Source organism: Acipenser ruthenus, chromosome 9 (genome assembly GCF_902713425.1).
Source record: "Acipenser ruthenus chromosome 9, fAciRut3.2 maternal haplotype, whole genome shotgun sequence".
In the NCBI taxonomy this organism is placed as follows: Eukaryota; Metazoa; Chordata; class Actinopteri; order Acipenseriformes; family Acipenseridae; genus Acipenser; species Acipenser ruthenus.
In genome coordinates this window covers 22,793,966-22,812,141 of record NC_081197.1, presented here as the reverse complement: position 1 = coordinate 22,812,141, position 18,176 = coordinate 22,793,966, and the positions used below count along the sequence as shown (strand labels likewise).

The 18,176-nt window shown below is 39.8% G+C and overlaps 1 protein-coding gene across 1 annotated transcript in view; it reads left to right on the top strand.

Annotated features, from left to right (window-relative positions):
• The first annotated feature begins 4,143 nt into the window (after positions 1–4,143).
• LOC117405865 (microtubule-associated tumor suppressor candidate 2-like) overlaps positions 4,144–18,176 on the top strand; it is a 71,500-nt gene continuing 57,467 nt past the window's right edge. Inside the window, exons 1-2 of the mRNA XM_034009311.3 lie at positions 4,144–4,273; positions 10,865–10,931. Coding sequence (XP_033865202.1) covers positions 4,220–4,273; positions 10,865–10,931 — 121 coding nt within the window. The 5' untranslated portion in view covers positions 4,144–4,219. The remainder of the gene's footprint in view (positions 4,274–10,864; positions 10,932–18,176) is intronic.

The window sequence follows — 18,176 nt, the reverse complement described above, 5'->3', positions numbered from 1 at the left end:
GTTGATTAAGAATCTGTATAAGTAGCCATTCGCAAATTACATGATTTTAAGTAATGCAAGAACAGCAAAAGATACGACCATGCCCAGCTTCAGTAATGAAGATTGCCTGGTTGCTATCAGCATGATTGAAGACGGCCTGTGAGAGAAGTTGCCCGGAGAATGAGATGTTCTGCTTCAACAATTAGCAGACTAGTCCAGAGAAACCAGGAAACCTGCTCTGTGAGGGACAGGCCACGTCCTGGAAGGCAGAGGCTCACCACACCGGCCCAGGACCGTCACATCTGACTGATCCATCTGCACAATCGTTTTCAGACTGCAGTGGCTACAGCACGAGAAATTCCAGGAAGAAATAACCTGCGCATCAGCAGAATGACTGTAGCTCGCCATCTGCATGAAAATGATTTGCATGCTTGGAGGCCGTTCAGGGGAAACATGTTGACAGCTGAGAGACAAAATTGCCGTCTTCTGTGGGCCAGAGAGCATCTGTGGCGGCAGAGAGACTGTGGAGTGTTTTATACACCGATTAATGCTGTTTTGTCCTTGACAGACCTGATGGAAGACAACGTGTGTGGAGACGTCGTGGTGAGCGTTATGCTAACTGTTGCATTGTTCAAGCCAGGCACTGGAAGTGTGATGATGTGGGGAGGAATCTCCTTTAACACAAGAACGCCTTTGGTGCAGATTAAGGGCAACCTTACTGCTCAGTGATACATTGACGAAGTCCTTGAGGCAACAGTTTTTCCGTTCCTGCAAGCCAATCCAGAAGTGTCGATTTTCCAGTAGGACAAAGCAAGACCACACAGTGCTAGGATTACAATTGCACGACTTCAAGAAAACAATGTCGAGGTCTTGCCAATGCAAGCTTTTTCTCCTAACCTGAGTCCAATAGAACATCTGTGAGACCAGATCGCCAGTGCCATCCACAGGAGACAACAGCATACATCCAGCCTTCGCCAGCTGGCTGCAGCTGCACAGGAAGAGTGGCGGAACATCCCACAGCAGTCTATCCAGATGCTGATCAGGTCTATGCGTCAACGCTGCCAGGATTGTGTTAATGCTCAGGGAGGTCATACCCGATACTAATGTAATGTAATGTAATGTGATACTTTGTAATGTTTTCATTTTGACAGTGTGTCACATTTCATATAGAAAACTTATCATGATTCTTTGATCTGTATTTTTGTTCACATTTTCTGTGATTTTGATTGATATCAATGTTTAAAATATTTGATTAAATCCATTAGACTTGAGTGTTGCGATTCTTTGTGCATCAGTATATTTAAGTCCTTACTTTCCCATTAAAAACAGAATGAAGAACAAGAAAAAACGAGAGCGTCAGATTTGAATAAGTGACTAGTCTTTATTCATGTTAATACAATTACGAATAGTGATTGGAATAAAGTGTGTCCATATTTTTTCATAACTTAATAAAGATTAGTCACATTTATGGCTCAGCAGGGATCAACTGAAGAGAAGTCGGGAGGGAAAACACCAACCCTAGATATAATAAATACATTTATGTGCCTTCTCAGCAAGGTGTTATTAGAAATGAGAATTTGTTCTCAAGGGTTTTACCTGCTTAAAGGTAATGATTGATTGATTAGTGTTTCAGGTGAATGTTTAATAATTAAGCACAAAAACACAATTACAAAAAAAGTACAATTGCAAATAGTGTAGTTGCTAGTTGTTTACAAAGGGGAACAACATCATTGACTGTAGAAACAGGTGATTGTGACGTCACAACTTACGCTCCTGATTGGGCGGTTTTTAGGCGGTTTTTCAGGAAGTGGGCAGGTTTTTGTAAAAGTGGTTGGCAGCCCTGATGACTAGTGCCAGTTGGCTGTTGTCCACCAAGACCATATCCCTAATGACCAAAGCTGACTGAGCTGAAAGGGTAATGCAGTGTTTGCTTTACCGCAACAAGATAGAACTCTGCTCTCTGAACAGTTATTTTTGTTACAGTAAGGGTTGTTCCTTTTAATGATAGTTTTTTTAGGCCCAGAAGTTATACATTTACCTGCAGCATTCTTTACAAATTACAGTGGCATTTTATAAGATACAAATTTGAACTAATGTTAATTTTGTTTGGTAAAACCTACTGCAAATTTGTGAACTACAGTGCCTTGCGAAAGTATTCGGCCCCCTTGAACTTTGTGACTTTTTGCCACATTTCAGGCTTCAAACATAAAGATATGAAACTGTAATTTTTTGTGAAGAATCAACAACAAGTGGGACACAATCATGAAGTGGAACGAAATTTATTGGATATTTCAAACTTTTTTAACAAATAAAAAACTGAAAAATTGGGCGTGCAAAATTATTCAGCCCCTTTACTTTCAGTGCAGCAAACTCTCTCCAGAAGTTCAGTGAGGATCTCTGAATGATCCAATGTTGACCTAAATGACTAATGATGATAAATAGAATCCACCTGTGTGTAATCAAGTCTCCGTATAAATGCACCTGCACTGTGATAGTCTCAGAGGTCAGTTTAAAGCGCAGAGAGCATCATGAAGAACAAGGAACACACCAGGCAGGTCCGAGATACTGTTGTGGAGTTTAAAGCCGGATTTGGATACAAAAAGATTTCCCAAGCTTTAAACATCCCAAGGAGCACTGTGCAAGCGATAATATTGAAATGGAAGGAGTATCAGACCACTGCAAATCTACCAAGACCTGGCCGTCCCTCTAAACTTTCAGCTCATACAAGGAGAAGACTGATCAGAGATGCAGCCAAGAGGCCCATGATCACTCTGGATGAACTGCAGAGATCTACAGCTGAGGTGGGAGACTCTGTCCATAGGACAACAATCAGTCGTATACTGCACAAATCTGGCCTTTATGGAAGAGTGGCAAGAAGAAAGCCATTTCTTAAAGATATCCATAAAAAGTGTCGTTTACAGTTTGCCACAAGCCACCTGGGAGACACACCAAACATGTGGAAGAAGGTGCTCTGGTCAGATGAAACCAAAATCGAACTTTTTGGCAACAATGCAAAACGTTATGTTTGGCGTAAAAGCAACACAGCTCATCACCCTGAACACACCATCCCCACTGTCAAACATGGTGGTGGCAGCATCATGGTTTGGGCCTGCTTTTCTTCAGCAGGGACAGGGAAGATGGTTAAAATTGATGGGAAGATGGATGGAGCCAAATACAGGACCATTCTGGAAGAAAACCTGATGGAGTCTGCAAAAGACCTGAGACTGGGACGGAGATTTGTCTTCCAACAAGACAATGATCCAAAACATAAAGCAAAATCTACAATGGAATGGTTCACAAATAAACATATCCAGGTGTTAGAATGGCCAAGTCAAAGTCCAGACCTGAATCCAATCGAGAATCTGTGGAAAGAACTGAAAACTGCTGTTCACAAATGCTCTCCATCCAACCTCACTGAGCTCGAGCTGTTTTGCAAGGAGGAATGGGCAAGAATTTCAGTCTCTCGATGTGCAAAACTGATAGAGACATACCCCAAGCGACTTACAGCTGTAATCGCAGCAAAAGGTGGCGCTACAAAGTATTAACTTAAGGGGGCTGAATAATTTTGCACGCCCAATTTTTCAGTTTTTTATTTGTTAAAAAAGTTTGAAATATCCAATAAATTTCGTTCCACTTCATGATTGTGTCCCACTTGTTGTTGATTCTTCACAAAAAATTACAGTTTCATATCTTTATGTTTGAAGCCTGAAATGTGGCAAAAGGTCGCAAAGTTCAAGGGGGCCGAATACTTTCGCAAGGCACTGTATGTATGAAAATCTATGTCTTCCTTAATTGACTGGATTCCCTTTGCTGATCATAGAAAGTTAGTGCTCCACAAATCATGTCTAAATCTTCAATCCGATGGATTAACAACGGTGTATAAACAGAATGACTTGTGTCTGCAAATTAGGTCAGTCTTAACAACAGACTCTATGAGGCACAGCCTTGTCCTCAGGGAAGGGTTGAAATTGGTAAGGCCTCATTGTTATGCATCTATTGATCAGCCTCTCTCTGAGACTCTTCCCTCCTGCCACTCCCATCAGCTGGAAACCAAAGAAGTCGGATCACTCCTCACCCAGGGCTTCTGCGAGGATTAGGAGAATTAGGGTAGCAGTGGAACCACATGCAGGTAGAGCTGCTTGTAGGCAGTGTCTTGGACGCTTTGTACAGTAATCTGCTGACTCAGGGCTCACACCGGCTGTCTGATGAAGCAGGCTTTCCTCTCAGCAAGCCTACTAGGATGGGCCAGTGCTGCTGCAAGCCCTATTACTGCCTCCAGTGCCTGGACAAGACGGTAAATCTCTTTCCCTCCCCTTTAGAGGCATAGGCTTACTGCTGTATCGCCGGGGTCTGTATTGCTGGCTTTGCTGAGCATAATTGAATTAAGTTGCTTTCTTGCTGTTGGGATTTCTGTGAGGTTAAAGATACTGTTTAATGTCAAAACTAGGTTTTAATCAAATTCAGCAGTTTTTCTCACAGACTGCAGTGCCTTACATAATGTGATCTGCAGTCTCAAATATTTTGATCAAGTTTTATGATGAGGTTTCTAATGTATACTTTATTTTAAATTGCTACTCTGCTGGTATTTTAACCATCCATTTTATTGTAATCGGTGCAATATGTTGTTACAAACGCTTGGAGTTGCTGCATAGGTTGTCAGTTGCCAGAAAAGAGAAAAGTTTCTGTTCTTGTTTATTTAAAATATACTACAGTGCATTTTTTTGAGTTACTATGACAAAATCAAAGAATGGAGTTTTATTTTTGCAGGTCATTTTGTAGTTTTGTCATACATTTATTCATTAACTCAACTTAATATTGAATATATTTAAATATAGCACATAGCAGATGAATAGGTTATTTAGAAAGGAAGCTGTGGTTAGATACTGAAAAGAAAAAGGTCCTTGAGGGAAATAAAGGAAGAACAAAGCTCAGAATTAGAATTCGTTAGAGAAAACCTCTTGACAGAAAACCCACAATAAATTGTGCTTGTAAACGCTGACTGTAAGACTGCCTGCTGGTGCCAGAATGAGTGGTAAAATTACAGCCAAGAGCTCATTGGCCTTAGTTATGAGTAGGATAGGAAACAGAAATGGCAAAATTGCTCCTTGTTATTTGCATACATCTAAAGGTGCTTTTATTTACAGCATTGTTTATCAATCTAAAAATACAGAAAAAAAACATTTATACTGTAAATTGGTTTCTGTGTCACATGTGTCTTTATGAAAACAGTTTAAATCTATGTATTTACAGTGTTCTCTAATTATAAAGTGGTGCTTTATACCACGGAACAGATTATAAGGCGGTGTGGTCAAGGTTCCCATTTGCCCCATAATAGCACTAGTTTTTTCATTGTCAGGCAGAACACAAATTGCGTAGGTCTCTTACCTATGGCTCCTGACTACAGCGTTATAAAGGGAAAGCACTATTACGCTTGGGTTTTTCCTGCACACCCCACTATTACAAACTGAGAAGTTGCAGTTGAAACAGCACAAAGAGCAGAAACTTCCTTGAATTTATGAATTCCCAGATTCCTGGTTCTATCTTGATCTCTCCTGCAGGTGCTGCATCTTTTTTTTAATTAAACATAGACAGCTTCTTTATTGTGCCATGTGGGCACACTCAGTTTCTATTATTGTATCATAAGCAGTAGACCACCCCCAAAATTTCCTTGGCCGGAGGAGCCGGCCTGTGCGTGGTCCACCGGGACGCTACAGCTGTTTGGGTGGGAGGAGGACATCCCGCCGTGGCCGCCCCCGGAGACATCTCGCTTCCCCTGTTCCTGAGCCGGGACTTTGGGGACTAAGGGGGGAAGTGGCTGAAAAGGCCATGTGTGCTGCGCACAAGGGGGGCATGTGTGGCGGAGTGCCCCGCCCCTTTGTTTATTATTTATTTATTATGATTTATGTTTATTATGACGAAAGCCGATTTTGTTATTTGTTATTGTTTTTGCATTTTAAAAACCCTGTGAGGATGCGTGACTGATCAGCTACTGATTATTTAACTAGCTGACAGTCACGCATCCTTACTAAACTCGTGCAGACTGTGGCCGAGGGGTAATAAGATAATTAACAACTAGTTAACCCCTCGGCCAGAATATAAGAACCTGCAGCTGTCCGCACTGGGAGAGAGAGTGTCAGAGGAGAGACGTAAGTCTGTAGGAGAACAACGAAAGTTAACAATTGCTATATACGTGCTGGCTAAAAACCAGCACGATACTTGTTAGTTTTGGTTTGTTTGGCCAACGTGCCTTTTTGTTTTGTGGTGTGTGTTTGTTTGTTTAAATCTTTTTGTTTGTTTTGGTTTATTTATTTAATAAAAACGCTGAGCGCCGTTGCGTTCAGCTTCACTCACCAATTCATTGTTTCTGTTACTTCCTGGTCCGTGACGTCATCGCAGCAACAGCTCAGCCACAAAGGTGTTTTCATTTTTTTTTTCTTCAACCCATATATTTTAATCAAGAAAACAGTACCATTTGTTTCAGTATTTTGCAGTATTTTTTTTTTTAAGTGACTGTGGCAGTCTGGCTGAGTAGTGATGTCAGAACCAGGAAATGAACAACACAGACAGGACAGTGAAATGGTAAATTAATGCGCTGTTGTGCTGTTTAATATCCAGCAGACAGAAAATAAATAGTTTAAACAAAACACGGCACTTTACGCCAAAATAAATAGACAGATAACCAACACGAACAGACACTAACACACAGGGACGAACACTAAACAAACAAGTACCGTGCTGGTCCTCCAGCACGACGTAGCAATTGATTATTTATTTTTATTATTACTTTTAACTCCTCACACTCTCTCCTGTTCTTTCGCCCTGAACACACAACCCTGAGAGTGCTTTGTGCATCTATATATACTGTTGCGCCGTGATTCAATTACTAATTAATTATTCACTTGAATCCCAGCACGTGAACTAATTCTGTGCAACCCCGTGCTCACATATTAAATACTTTAAATGCATGTGAAGTGAAGTGCAATCCCCGTGCCTAAATACAATTATACATTTTAAATAACTTGTGCTACACACACCCATTTATATCCTGTGCAGCCATATCTATACACCAACATTAACACACCACACGCAACATACAATAAAGAAATGCACGCAGGGCCGGGGCACATTACCACAGTGACCAATTATTATGTTTATTTATTTTCCCCCAATTTGGAATGTCCAATTATGTTTTTTCTCCTCATCGCAGCTAACCCCCACACAGCCAATGGTTCACCTCTCTCAGGGTCCCCAGCAAAGTTCGGCCTCTTTGCACAGCATGGACGCAAACTGGCGCCGTCCAAGCTGTGTGGCTCATTCTGCGATACCAGCGGCAGCGCTTTAACTGGATGAGCCACTCGGGGACCCCTAAATCTCATGTTAGATTTGGATATGTCAAATGATTGAATTTTTTTTATAGTTTTCCATTAAGTACTGTATATGGAAAACTACAAAGCGGTATATAATTCAACATGTTAACGTAACATTATTCAGCAGGTTTCATTGAAGCAAAACTGGTTAATTCTGTAGGATGCTGCAAAAGTTTTTCCATAGCTGTAATTGCCCCCCATAATTATCAAAAAGGATGATTCTGGAATCACTGTGTTTTTAGTAACAAAAAAACTTGCTTCGGGAGCACCGCACAGAGCAGTTACAGTAATTCAACTTAAACAACACATATCATATGCAGGGCTCGGCACAGTCATGTTACAGATGGACACCTTACAAAATACTAACCTCACTAATGGACATGATCAGATATCATGTCTGTTAGTATCACATACATTTAATTATAATATAAAATAAACATACTTCATAATTCTGTGCTAGCATTGCTGACGCACCATCTGATTTAAACCCCACAATTTTCTGTGCTGGCTAAGTATTTTGTTTATTTTCCAAACACCTGATTATGGCTGCACTTAGATTTTCTGCATTACAGGGTCTATATATTTTTGTTAGGTTAAACTCAGAGCAAACCTGCTTCAGCATTTACAAAATGATGGTAAATAATAAGTTGAATAAGTAAATAATCAGGGTTTCGCTGAAAATGCAGTCGCCAAATTTATCATTGTTTCTGGCAGTTTATACACTATAGTACAGTGTTTGGAAGACAGTGGAATTGGGGTCAATTTTTGTGACAATTTCTTTAAAAATGCTACATGTTGTAACAGCTTCTGCCAAACTGGTCCAAGTTTACGGCCCTCTGTTTTCTGTCGCTTGTCTTACATACATCTCCTTTTCTGCTGCAGACATGTTTAATATTTTCATCATCTTTTTTTTTTTTTTTAACACCGTTTCACGGCATGATTTCCAGCCACTTTAGATTTTAGTTTTTTCATTACCTGAGCACACCTCATGTATTCCACCCCTGGACCGGCCAAAAAATGAAATTAGTTAATTTTCCCAAGCAGAATTGAAATATCTTATTTTAGGTTTGGGTGCAGCTATCTCTGGAGGTTACTGATACTGGACTGCCATTATATCTATTATTATTATTATTATTATTATTATTATTATTATTATTATTATTATTATTATTATTAGTCGTAGTTGTAGTCGTAGTAGTATTATAACAATTACTTAAATTATATGTGAGGGAAACAGTACAGCTTCAAAGAAATATGAAAAGTTGTACAATGGTAATTCTTTTTAATTTCGAGGCTATAGATAAGAAGTGTATATATATACAGTCACCTCCAAAATTATTGGCACCCTTGATAAAGATGAGCAAAAAAGACTGTATAAAATAAATAATACCAGTACTGAGCTATATTGTAATTTTCCAACATGTGATTCATTAATGATTCAATGGAATCAACCAAAATTATGCATTTCTCAAATTATAAATTTATTTCCAAGAAAAATGAAGTGTCACAATTATTGGCACCCTTGTTTTCAGTACTTTGTGCACCCTCCCCTTGCAAGGATAACGGCACTGAGTCTTTTTCTATAATGTTTAATGAGATTGGAGAACACATTGGGAGGGATCTTAGACCATTCCTCCATACAGAATCTTTCCAGATCCTTGATATCCTTCAGTCTGCGCTTATGGACTGCCCTCTTCAATTGAAACCACAGGTTTTCAATGGGGTTCAAGTCCAGAGACTGAGATGGCCATTGCAAAATGTTGATTTTGTGGGCAATTAACCATTTCTTTGTGGATTTTGATGTTTGCTTGGGGTCATTGTCTTGCTGGAAGATCCACTTGCGGCCAAGTTTCAGCCTCCTGAAACTTGAGGCAACCAGGTTTTTGGCTAAAATGTCCTGGTACTGGGTGGAGTTGACCTTAACAAGGGCCCCAGGACCAGTGGAAGCAAAACAGCCCCACAACATCAAAGATCCACCACCATATTTTACAGTAGTATGAGGTTCTTTTCTGCACACATATCCTTCTTTTGACGCCAAACCCGCCGCTGGTGTGCGTGGCCAAAGAGCTCTATTTTCGTCTCATCTGACCATAGCACCCGGTTCCAATTGAAGTGCCAATGCCGTTTAGCAAACTCCAGGCACTTACGTTTGTTGGTTGCTCTCAATAAAGGCTTTTTTTTCTGGCAACCCTTCCAAATAGCCTATTGGCATGGAGGTGGCATCTAATTGTAGATTTGGTGACCCCAAGATGCAATCAAGTTCTGTAATTATCCAACTGTGGCCCTTGGATTTCTCTTTGCCTCCCGAACCATCTGCCTCACTATGTGTGGGGGCAAGATACACTTGCGTCCTCTACCAGGCAAGTTTACCACTGTTCCAGTGGTTTTGAAATTCTTAATTATTGCCCTAATAGTGGTAAGTGGTATTTAGTTTTTTAGCTATTGTTTTGTACCCATTGCCTGATTTATGAAGGTCAACAACCATTTGTCTCTTTTCATGTGTGAGTTCTTTGCCTTTCCTCCATGGTGATGGGTGACAAATGGATTTCATATGCGTGTTACCTCATTTTTATACCCCAGTGAAACAGGAAGCCATGGAAGGCCACAATACAGTTCCTAAAGACTGAGATGAACTTAAACTGAGATGAACTTAAAGAAGTAGAATGTTAATGCAGATTTAATTTTGTTTGATTTTATTAATAAGAATCTTTAGGGGTGCCAATAATTCTGACACATCTTTTTGAGAAAATGTTTTACTTGTTAATAAAAAACTTTTTCTCTGAGCGATTGTATTAGAATAAAAGAATATGGTTTTCCCATATATTTGAGCATAAAATATAGCTCATTACCTGTGTTGTTTATTTTATACGGCCTTTTTTGCTCATCTTTATCAAGGGTTCCAATAATTTTGGAGGTGACTCTATATATATATATATATATATTGTAATGTAGCCTCTCTGTCATTGGCTTGTTTGCCCTTTAAAATACAGACCCAGACACAGGATTTGAAGGTTTTTAAAGCGCTACGCGCTATTTTTAATAATCACAAAAACAAAATAAACAAAACAAAAGCCTGGCTCAAACGTAGAGCCTGCCTTCACTTATATGCAGGTCCCTGTCTAAGGTGCATATATTTTTGTGCGGAATTTTGCAAGTTCAATAGAAATGTGTTCGCCTTTTGATGAAAACATAGCTATTGTTGACTGACATCTGTACCTGCTGTACCAGTTGCTGCTGATTTTTATATTTTATGTTTTACTCCATATTTATTGTGTTTTATGTTGTTTGCTGTGTGTAAATGATAATTTGTTCTCAATTGACTCATCCAGATAAATAAAGGTTTTGGTTTATTAATTGATTGAAATACTAAGATACTACAGACTAATGTATTACAATACTTCATTCTTCCACAGGGGTGGAGACACCAGCTGACAGTTACTGTGTAAAATGTATGCTTCATAACACAAAAATAATAATTCTTCAAAATGTTCACCTTTTCTCTGCAATTTTTTTTGCAGAACGAAAGTGCCCTTGTGAAAGAGAAGGAACTCTCCATTGAGCTTGCCAATATCCGGGATGAAGTGGGTAAGAGATTCATTTAATAGGTACATACATCTGTACAGTTTGACAGAATTACCTATCTTTTGGTATCCATGGACTGGAGTAGAAGGGGGTGGTAATTGCCATCCCTCTGTTGCTATGGCAATAAGTTCACATTCTAGGCTCCTAACCAGCTTTATGTTTATTATCAGTACAATGAGAATTATAAAAAAGCTGTTCCAATATATACATTTATGTCTTAATGCTGTTAAATCATTCCAGTCATGTAGTAGCTAAACGCTCATTATCTTTGTTATTATCAATATCTATCTATCTATTGTGAAAGATTTTGCTGATTTTAAAGTCCGATTGCCTTTTTTATGCAGACCCAGACACAGAAACTGAAGGTTTTTAAGCACTTTAATGCGATTTTATTATTTACAGAAATAAAAGAAATAAACAAAACAAAAACTAACTCCCACATGGAGTACTAACTAACACTTTAGGTGAGTTCTTCTAAACTAGCACACTGGACAGCTATGCTGTTTACTACTTTATATTCAGATTACAAAAACAAGCACAAACAAAAGGTATACACACTACCTTTTTTTTTCTTTCTATTAAACCACACAGGTCTCTTCAAAATGACAACCTCTTGTCTTCACACAGACTGCAGACTGCCCTGAACAAACATTTGTGAACTTCCTTTATACCTGCCTGCTTAATCACAGGCATGTGACTCCCATTAATTATTAGAGCCAGGTGAGTCTCATCCTGGCACCCCCCCCCCCCCCCCCCACCCCCCCCGTGGCATTCTGGGGGATGTAGTCCTTTAGCCCCTTCTGGACTACATTTTTCTCTCCTCCTCCCCCTAGTTTGCAACATATCCTCCCCCTTGTGCGTAGCACACCGGCCATTCCAAGGCCACGTCTCCCTCCACCTTTAAAATTCCACCTCCCTCCATCAAGTCCCAGACTGCCCTTTGTTGTGGCCGGGCTTGAGGGCTGGTCGATCCATCATCCGACGACCTTTGGAAGGAACCGCGAACCGGCAACAATTGTTTTCATGGCAGCGGCGATTTGCCCATAAATTACAGCATCACATACCGTCCATTCTATTTGTGAATTCACCTCCTTGTCAGCCGTAAAGTAAAAAATTCCTTAATTTATTCCAGTCTCCAATTACTATCTCATTCTTGATCAGACATTGTATTTGAAACAAATGAAAGCATGTAACACCAACGACAAAAATACCCAACACGTCTGGTATACAGTCACATGGGATGTTGACTTTTAATCCACTCCCACTGTAGCGCTTCAGAACCGGCATAGCATTTCACACAGGAGTTGAGATGGTTCAGTGCCGTCTCTGAACCACATTGCGAGCTGTGATGGTATAGGCAATTCACACAGACCAAAATGCTGCATCAGTGCCGGGTATGAGCCGTCATAACTCGTCTGTGTGAAATGGATAATAGAAGTGTCCCTCCATCTGTATGTCACACTTAAATTTTTACATTTATCTTGAGAACACAAGAAGTTATTCCACATACTGAAATTCAGTCATTTTAATATATGATACCATCACCTCTTTCGCTTGCCTAATGACATCTATGTCTTATATACCACTTACTACATTTTTATTAAACTACATTTTTCTTTACTATTCTGTACATACTGTTGGTATAAACGTGGTATGTTACTGATATACTTGTTTCTGGGGCAAATCTGCAGCCCTCCCTTTGCTAATTTGAAGAAGAGAAAATATTATCTCCTTCTAACATCAGCTCTTCGTTTCCTGTCCAGGGAGCCGCTGCTTCTCCATAACTTGGCATTGGTTGACTGTTGCGGTGTTCTCAAAATATTAACAGATTAAAGCCAGATTTCATTAAGGTGTTACACAACACCTTGAAAAGTCTGCAAGAAACGCATTATGTTACCTTTGCTGTGTCCCAAGTTGTCTGTATCGTAGCGTTGTATTAAAAAAAACAAAAAAAAACCCAGTTTATTTACCTATGATGTGTGAATAACAAAAATATCAAAAACTTGTTAATATGTTGAAAAATAAATGTCCTGTGATTTGGACAACATGGGGTACAGTAATGTGTTAACACTGCAGGGGGTTCTGTAACACTTGAAGTTATCTTTTTAAAATTGAGAATTTTCTTAGTTTTAACTCCCAAGAGTAAAATGATCAGTACCAAAGCTTTTTAATACATTTCCCCTTAATTGCTTACCTTAGAATGAGTTCCAGTTTTGTGTTAAAATGGAAATGGAATGGTTATTTTTAGTAAAATAGGCCATGCCAGATCTAAAGTTCAGTGCATTTTATTATAACAGACATTTTTCATCAAGATATAAACTTTTATACAGACATTTATAAACTGACAAGAACACTTCTTCAGCAGACACCCAGACACTCCCTCTATCTCTCAGAATTTCAGGTTAGAATAATTACAAATACTGGCCTAACAGAAGTAAAACAAACAAAAAAACTGTTACAGTTAGGCTAAATAATGTTGTTGTTCACAGTCAAACAATCTGTGTATGTTCAAGTCTGTTAACCTCATTTTTAGCATTAACAGGTATAATTCTTAGATCTAGAAAATGTAGGATACACTAAACAACAATGCAGCAATAAGTCAGTCTTGTTTATTATTGTTTTCTCAAAATTATGTACTGAGGCTATTTTCTGCTTCAGCCTACGTCAAAATGGTTATGCTAGTTTTTGAAGTGAAGAAAAAACAATTGCTGTAAAAGATGGGGGAGGGGTTTACATCCATATTAAGTTCAGAATCCCTGGTCTTCTCACAGTAATCTCTGTAGCATTGATTTATTTTCCCTGTTAAATACAAAGGGATTCCTAATGGAAGTCAGCCTAAAAGGTCAAAGGGTATTGTCAGGATGTGAGTATTGCAGGAATGATATACTGTTGTTTACAATGGGAACGGTCCTGTTTATTATTTATAAACACAAAAAGAAAACAGTAGGGTTTGTCTCTGCTACCAGCACTGGTACTGGGGATGCTAGAATTGTAACACACAGTCCCAATAGCCCAGGCACGGCTTGAAGTGGTGATGCAGTGCAAGTGCTCCAGTGTAGGGACGGGTTGTGGTAATGTGCAGAAGTGGTGGTGCTCCGGGGAGTGTTTGCTGGCTCTGTGTCTTCAGCTCCCAGCTTGCTACTCATCTGCAACAAATACACAAAACAAAAGCACTCCTCCCTATTATCAGTGCGGTGCCACACTCTATCCAATCGCCACACGCAACACAGCTGATCACAATAGAGTGGTTCAGCAGACTTACAGCTTAGGCCTTTTCCCAAGATGGCTGACTTACGGTTCCGTCCTACCATCGAGTCGGCCCATACCTGTGAAGCAGTACCACCAACCTTACTTTGCGCCCTTCCTGGTCGGGAGGTAGATTTGCAGCTCAGATTCCTTCTGTCCCATTCACATATCCCACTCCTCAGAGTGTAGCCAAAAGAACACTCGGCTAACCCTAACTCAGATTGTCCCCCCTCCTGAGAAAATAAATCAGCATTTTGGTGCTTTTTGCCCGCACGATGCTTTACTCGGAAGTCGAAGGGTTGCAGTGCCAGATACCGGGCGTTCATGTCCCTCATCGTATTTAACCACTTAAGAGGTGCGTGGTCCGTAACGAGGATGAAGGAACATCCAAGTAGGTAATATCGAAGTGTGTATGTAGCCCATTTGATGGCCAAACATTCTCCCTGGGAGCCATTTTCTTGCTCATATATAAATAGCATGTTCTACTCCATCTGCTGCTTGGGACAGGACAGCCCCCAGACCAGCGTCGGGGGAGTCAGTCTGAAGGATGAACTCCTTGCTGAAATGTGGTGTAATTAGGGCAGGGGCTTGGCACAGTTTCCTCATTATCGTATCAAAGGCTGTCTGATACGCACCTGTACACTTAACTCAATTTGTGGCGTTCTTCCTGGTGAGATCGACCGGGGGTTAACAATGGTGGGATACTCGGGGATAAAGCGGCAGTAATAGCCTGCTAACCCCAGTGGTGATCTCACCTAAGACTTGGTTTTCTGGATTGCCGCCTCCACTTAAGCCTGGACTTTAGAGGCTATCGCCTTTACACCACCATTATCCATGATGTAGCCATCATAGTGGGTCTCTTGGCAAATGCACACTTATCCAGGTTAGCTGTTAGCCTCACAAGATGATCTTTCCAGGTAAAGCTAAAAACCACCACATCATCAATATTGGCGGCTGCATACTTCCAATGGGGGTATAGGTCCTGGTCCATCAGGCTCTGGAAGGTCCATGCAATCCGAACAGCATGGTCTGGAAATGGAACAGCCAATCTGGGTTAGAGAAAGCAGTTTTCTCTTGTGAGTTAGTGGAATCTGCCAGTATCCCTTTGTCAGATCCAAAGTCAAGATAAACCAAGCCATCCCTAGTCGGGCATAGGGTATGCATCGAACTTGGAGATCGCATTCACCTTATGAAAATCCACACAGAAATGAGTAGTGCCGTCGTCCTTAGGAACCATTACTAGAGGACTGCACCACTCGCTCCGGGAAGGCTGAATGACGTGCATTACAACCTCCTCCTTGTGGACTGCATCCCAGCGACTTTCTGGGATCTGGTACGGTCTCTCCCTGACGTTGACACTTGGCGGAGTTACAATAGCATATATATATATATGTATATATATAGTATTGTATATATATTGGGGTATCTAAACTTTTGACTGCAACTGTATTTATATATATATATATATATATATATATATATATATATATATATATATATATATATATATATAGTCAAAAGTTTAGATACCCCAATGGAAATGTATAATTTCTAGAAATGTCTTGAAAACAAAGAATTTTAGGAAAAATATTTTGTAGCAAAAGTTTTGCTTTTGTGGATGAGGAAAAAAAGTTACATGAAATAGATGTCTACAATTATTTATTTCAGCATTTTTTGTGCAAAACTCCAAAAATGCTAATTCAAAAGTATTTATACCTTTTGATGCTGATAGTATTGTTTGTAAGGTGCTAGAAATTTCAATATGATAATGAAGAACCTAATTCTAGAAAAGTCTAGAAAATGTTTTAGGTGAATAAAAGGGTTAGGCATAGGATGATTGCTGTCATTACCAATAAGTTAATATGGGACGTTTACATAGCTTATATTGTTCTTATACAGTTCTATGGTTATGTACCAATACAGCGCTGTGAACACTGTTTATATTCTGCACACTTAAGGATAGTTCATACACTACAGGGTGGTCCATCAACCCCTTTGAGACTCACTTATATGTGTTTGAGGGTTGCACTGAGCTCCCTATGAGATTTGGATACAAACAAGCCCAGCATAAAACTAATTTGATACGAATGATATGCAAAGTTTGAAATAGTTGCAAGATTTTTTGGTACCATAATAATAATAATGAGGAAGCTTCTTCGAATTGAATTAGATAACCTATGTGAACAGTTTATGTAGGCTTTTGTCTTTGCTGATCATAGCTGGACATGAGGCTTGTTAAACTGTGTATGCCTTTATTGCCTGTACCATACGACAGAAATCACATGCGAGTGATAATTAAATCTCACTGTTAATGATAATTTTAATTAACATGGGAACATAGAACACAAAATGATGTAATATGGATCACAAGCTTCAGTCCCAGGAAAGTACAAAAGTAATATAACACTGTGGCAAAGTGGTTGCTGATTATGTACAGGTGCGGAGGTGATGCAGTGCAGGAATAAACAGACAGAGATTTGTAATCTGGTATGGAAAAATATACATTGTACTTTTGTTATAATCCAGGTCTGGTGACCAAATAATAAACTCCGGTTATACACAGCGATGCGTAAAACACGGAGAACAGTAACAGGGATTGCAGCCCTAAACAATAAACACAGTATCTCTCTGTGACAGGCTAGCTGCAGGGGTTACGTCAGGCCAGAAAGAAACACACACAGACAGACAGTACTTGGGTTGAAACTGAGTCGCTGCGGCGCTCAGTATGTTTATTGTAAAATAAAAGGTTGAAACAGAAAACAGGACACAATACTTGCGGCCAAAATAAATAGACAAACAAAACAGACTAACACTTAAACAAACAGTGGACGAACAGACAAACAAACACGATGAGTCCCAGCAACTTATATTTACTTTATGTTTTATTTTCTCCTCTCCACACCCGTTCTCCACTCACTGAACACACAACCCCGAGTGAATGAAACGCGCATCTATATACAGTATACTGTTGTGCCAGGATTCAATTACTAATTAATTATTCACTTGAATCCCAGCACATGAAATAAATATGTGCAACCCCGTGCTCACATATTAAATACTTTAAATGCACGTGAAGTGATGCGCAATCCCCGTGCCTAAATACAATTATACATTTTAAACAGCTCATTACCCACATTATATCCCGTGTACCAACTACAATACACCAACATTTACACACTACATGCAACATATAACACACAAATGCACACAGGGGTGGGGCATATTGCCACACTCTCCCACAATATACAACCACGGTCACCAGTCCTGGGTGCGTGCTGTAGTGCTCGTGGTGGGTGATACAGTTTAAAGAGTGACAAATAGTGCAGTGCTGTTCCGGGTTCAGTGCTGGCTCTTAGCGACAGCTCCGGAACGTGTTAGCCGTCTATAAACACACAAGTAACAATTATAGACAAGACAAACAAAACAAACACTCACAATACTTTTAATACATAGTGCACAGGTCCTTCTGGGTCTATTTCCAAACCAAAAGCGAAGGAAAAGATTTACAATTCTTCTGCCCTTTTTATGCGATTATGCATGACCCCTTGGTAAACGATGCTGCTACCTCGTTTACCTTCCAGGTCAATACGTTCCTGCACTGGAGACTTGCCTTTTTCCAGGCTGACTGACTTCCCGACCCTGGGAATGGCCAACCTGTCCAAAGCCTTTCCCTTTCGCTACTTAGTACCTTCACAGGTCGAGAGGGAGATTTACACCAGAACTCATTATATTTCCATATATATATATATCTCATCATAAAAGAAGGCGGTGAAGAAGTGACAAAAATACTGTCATATATTTTTACAGATTGTGTTAAGCAAAAGAAAGTGCCAAACGACTGGAACAGGGCATTGTGATACTTTTACATAAGGAGATAAAGAAGACCTCAAGAACTACAGACCTATTAGCTTACTTCCTATAATCTACAAAAATTTTACCAAGAAACTCACCAACAGACTTCTAGATACATTTGACTCGGCGCAATCAAATGAGCAAGCAGGA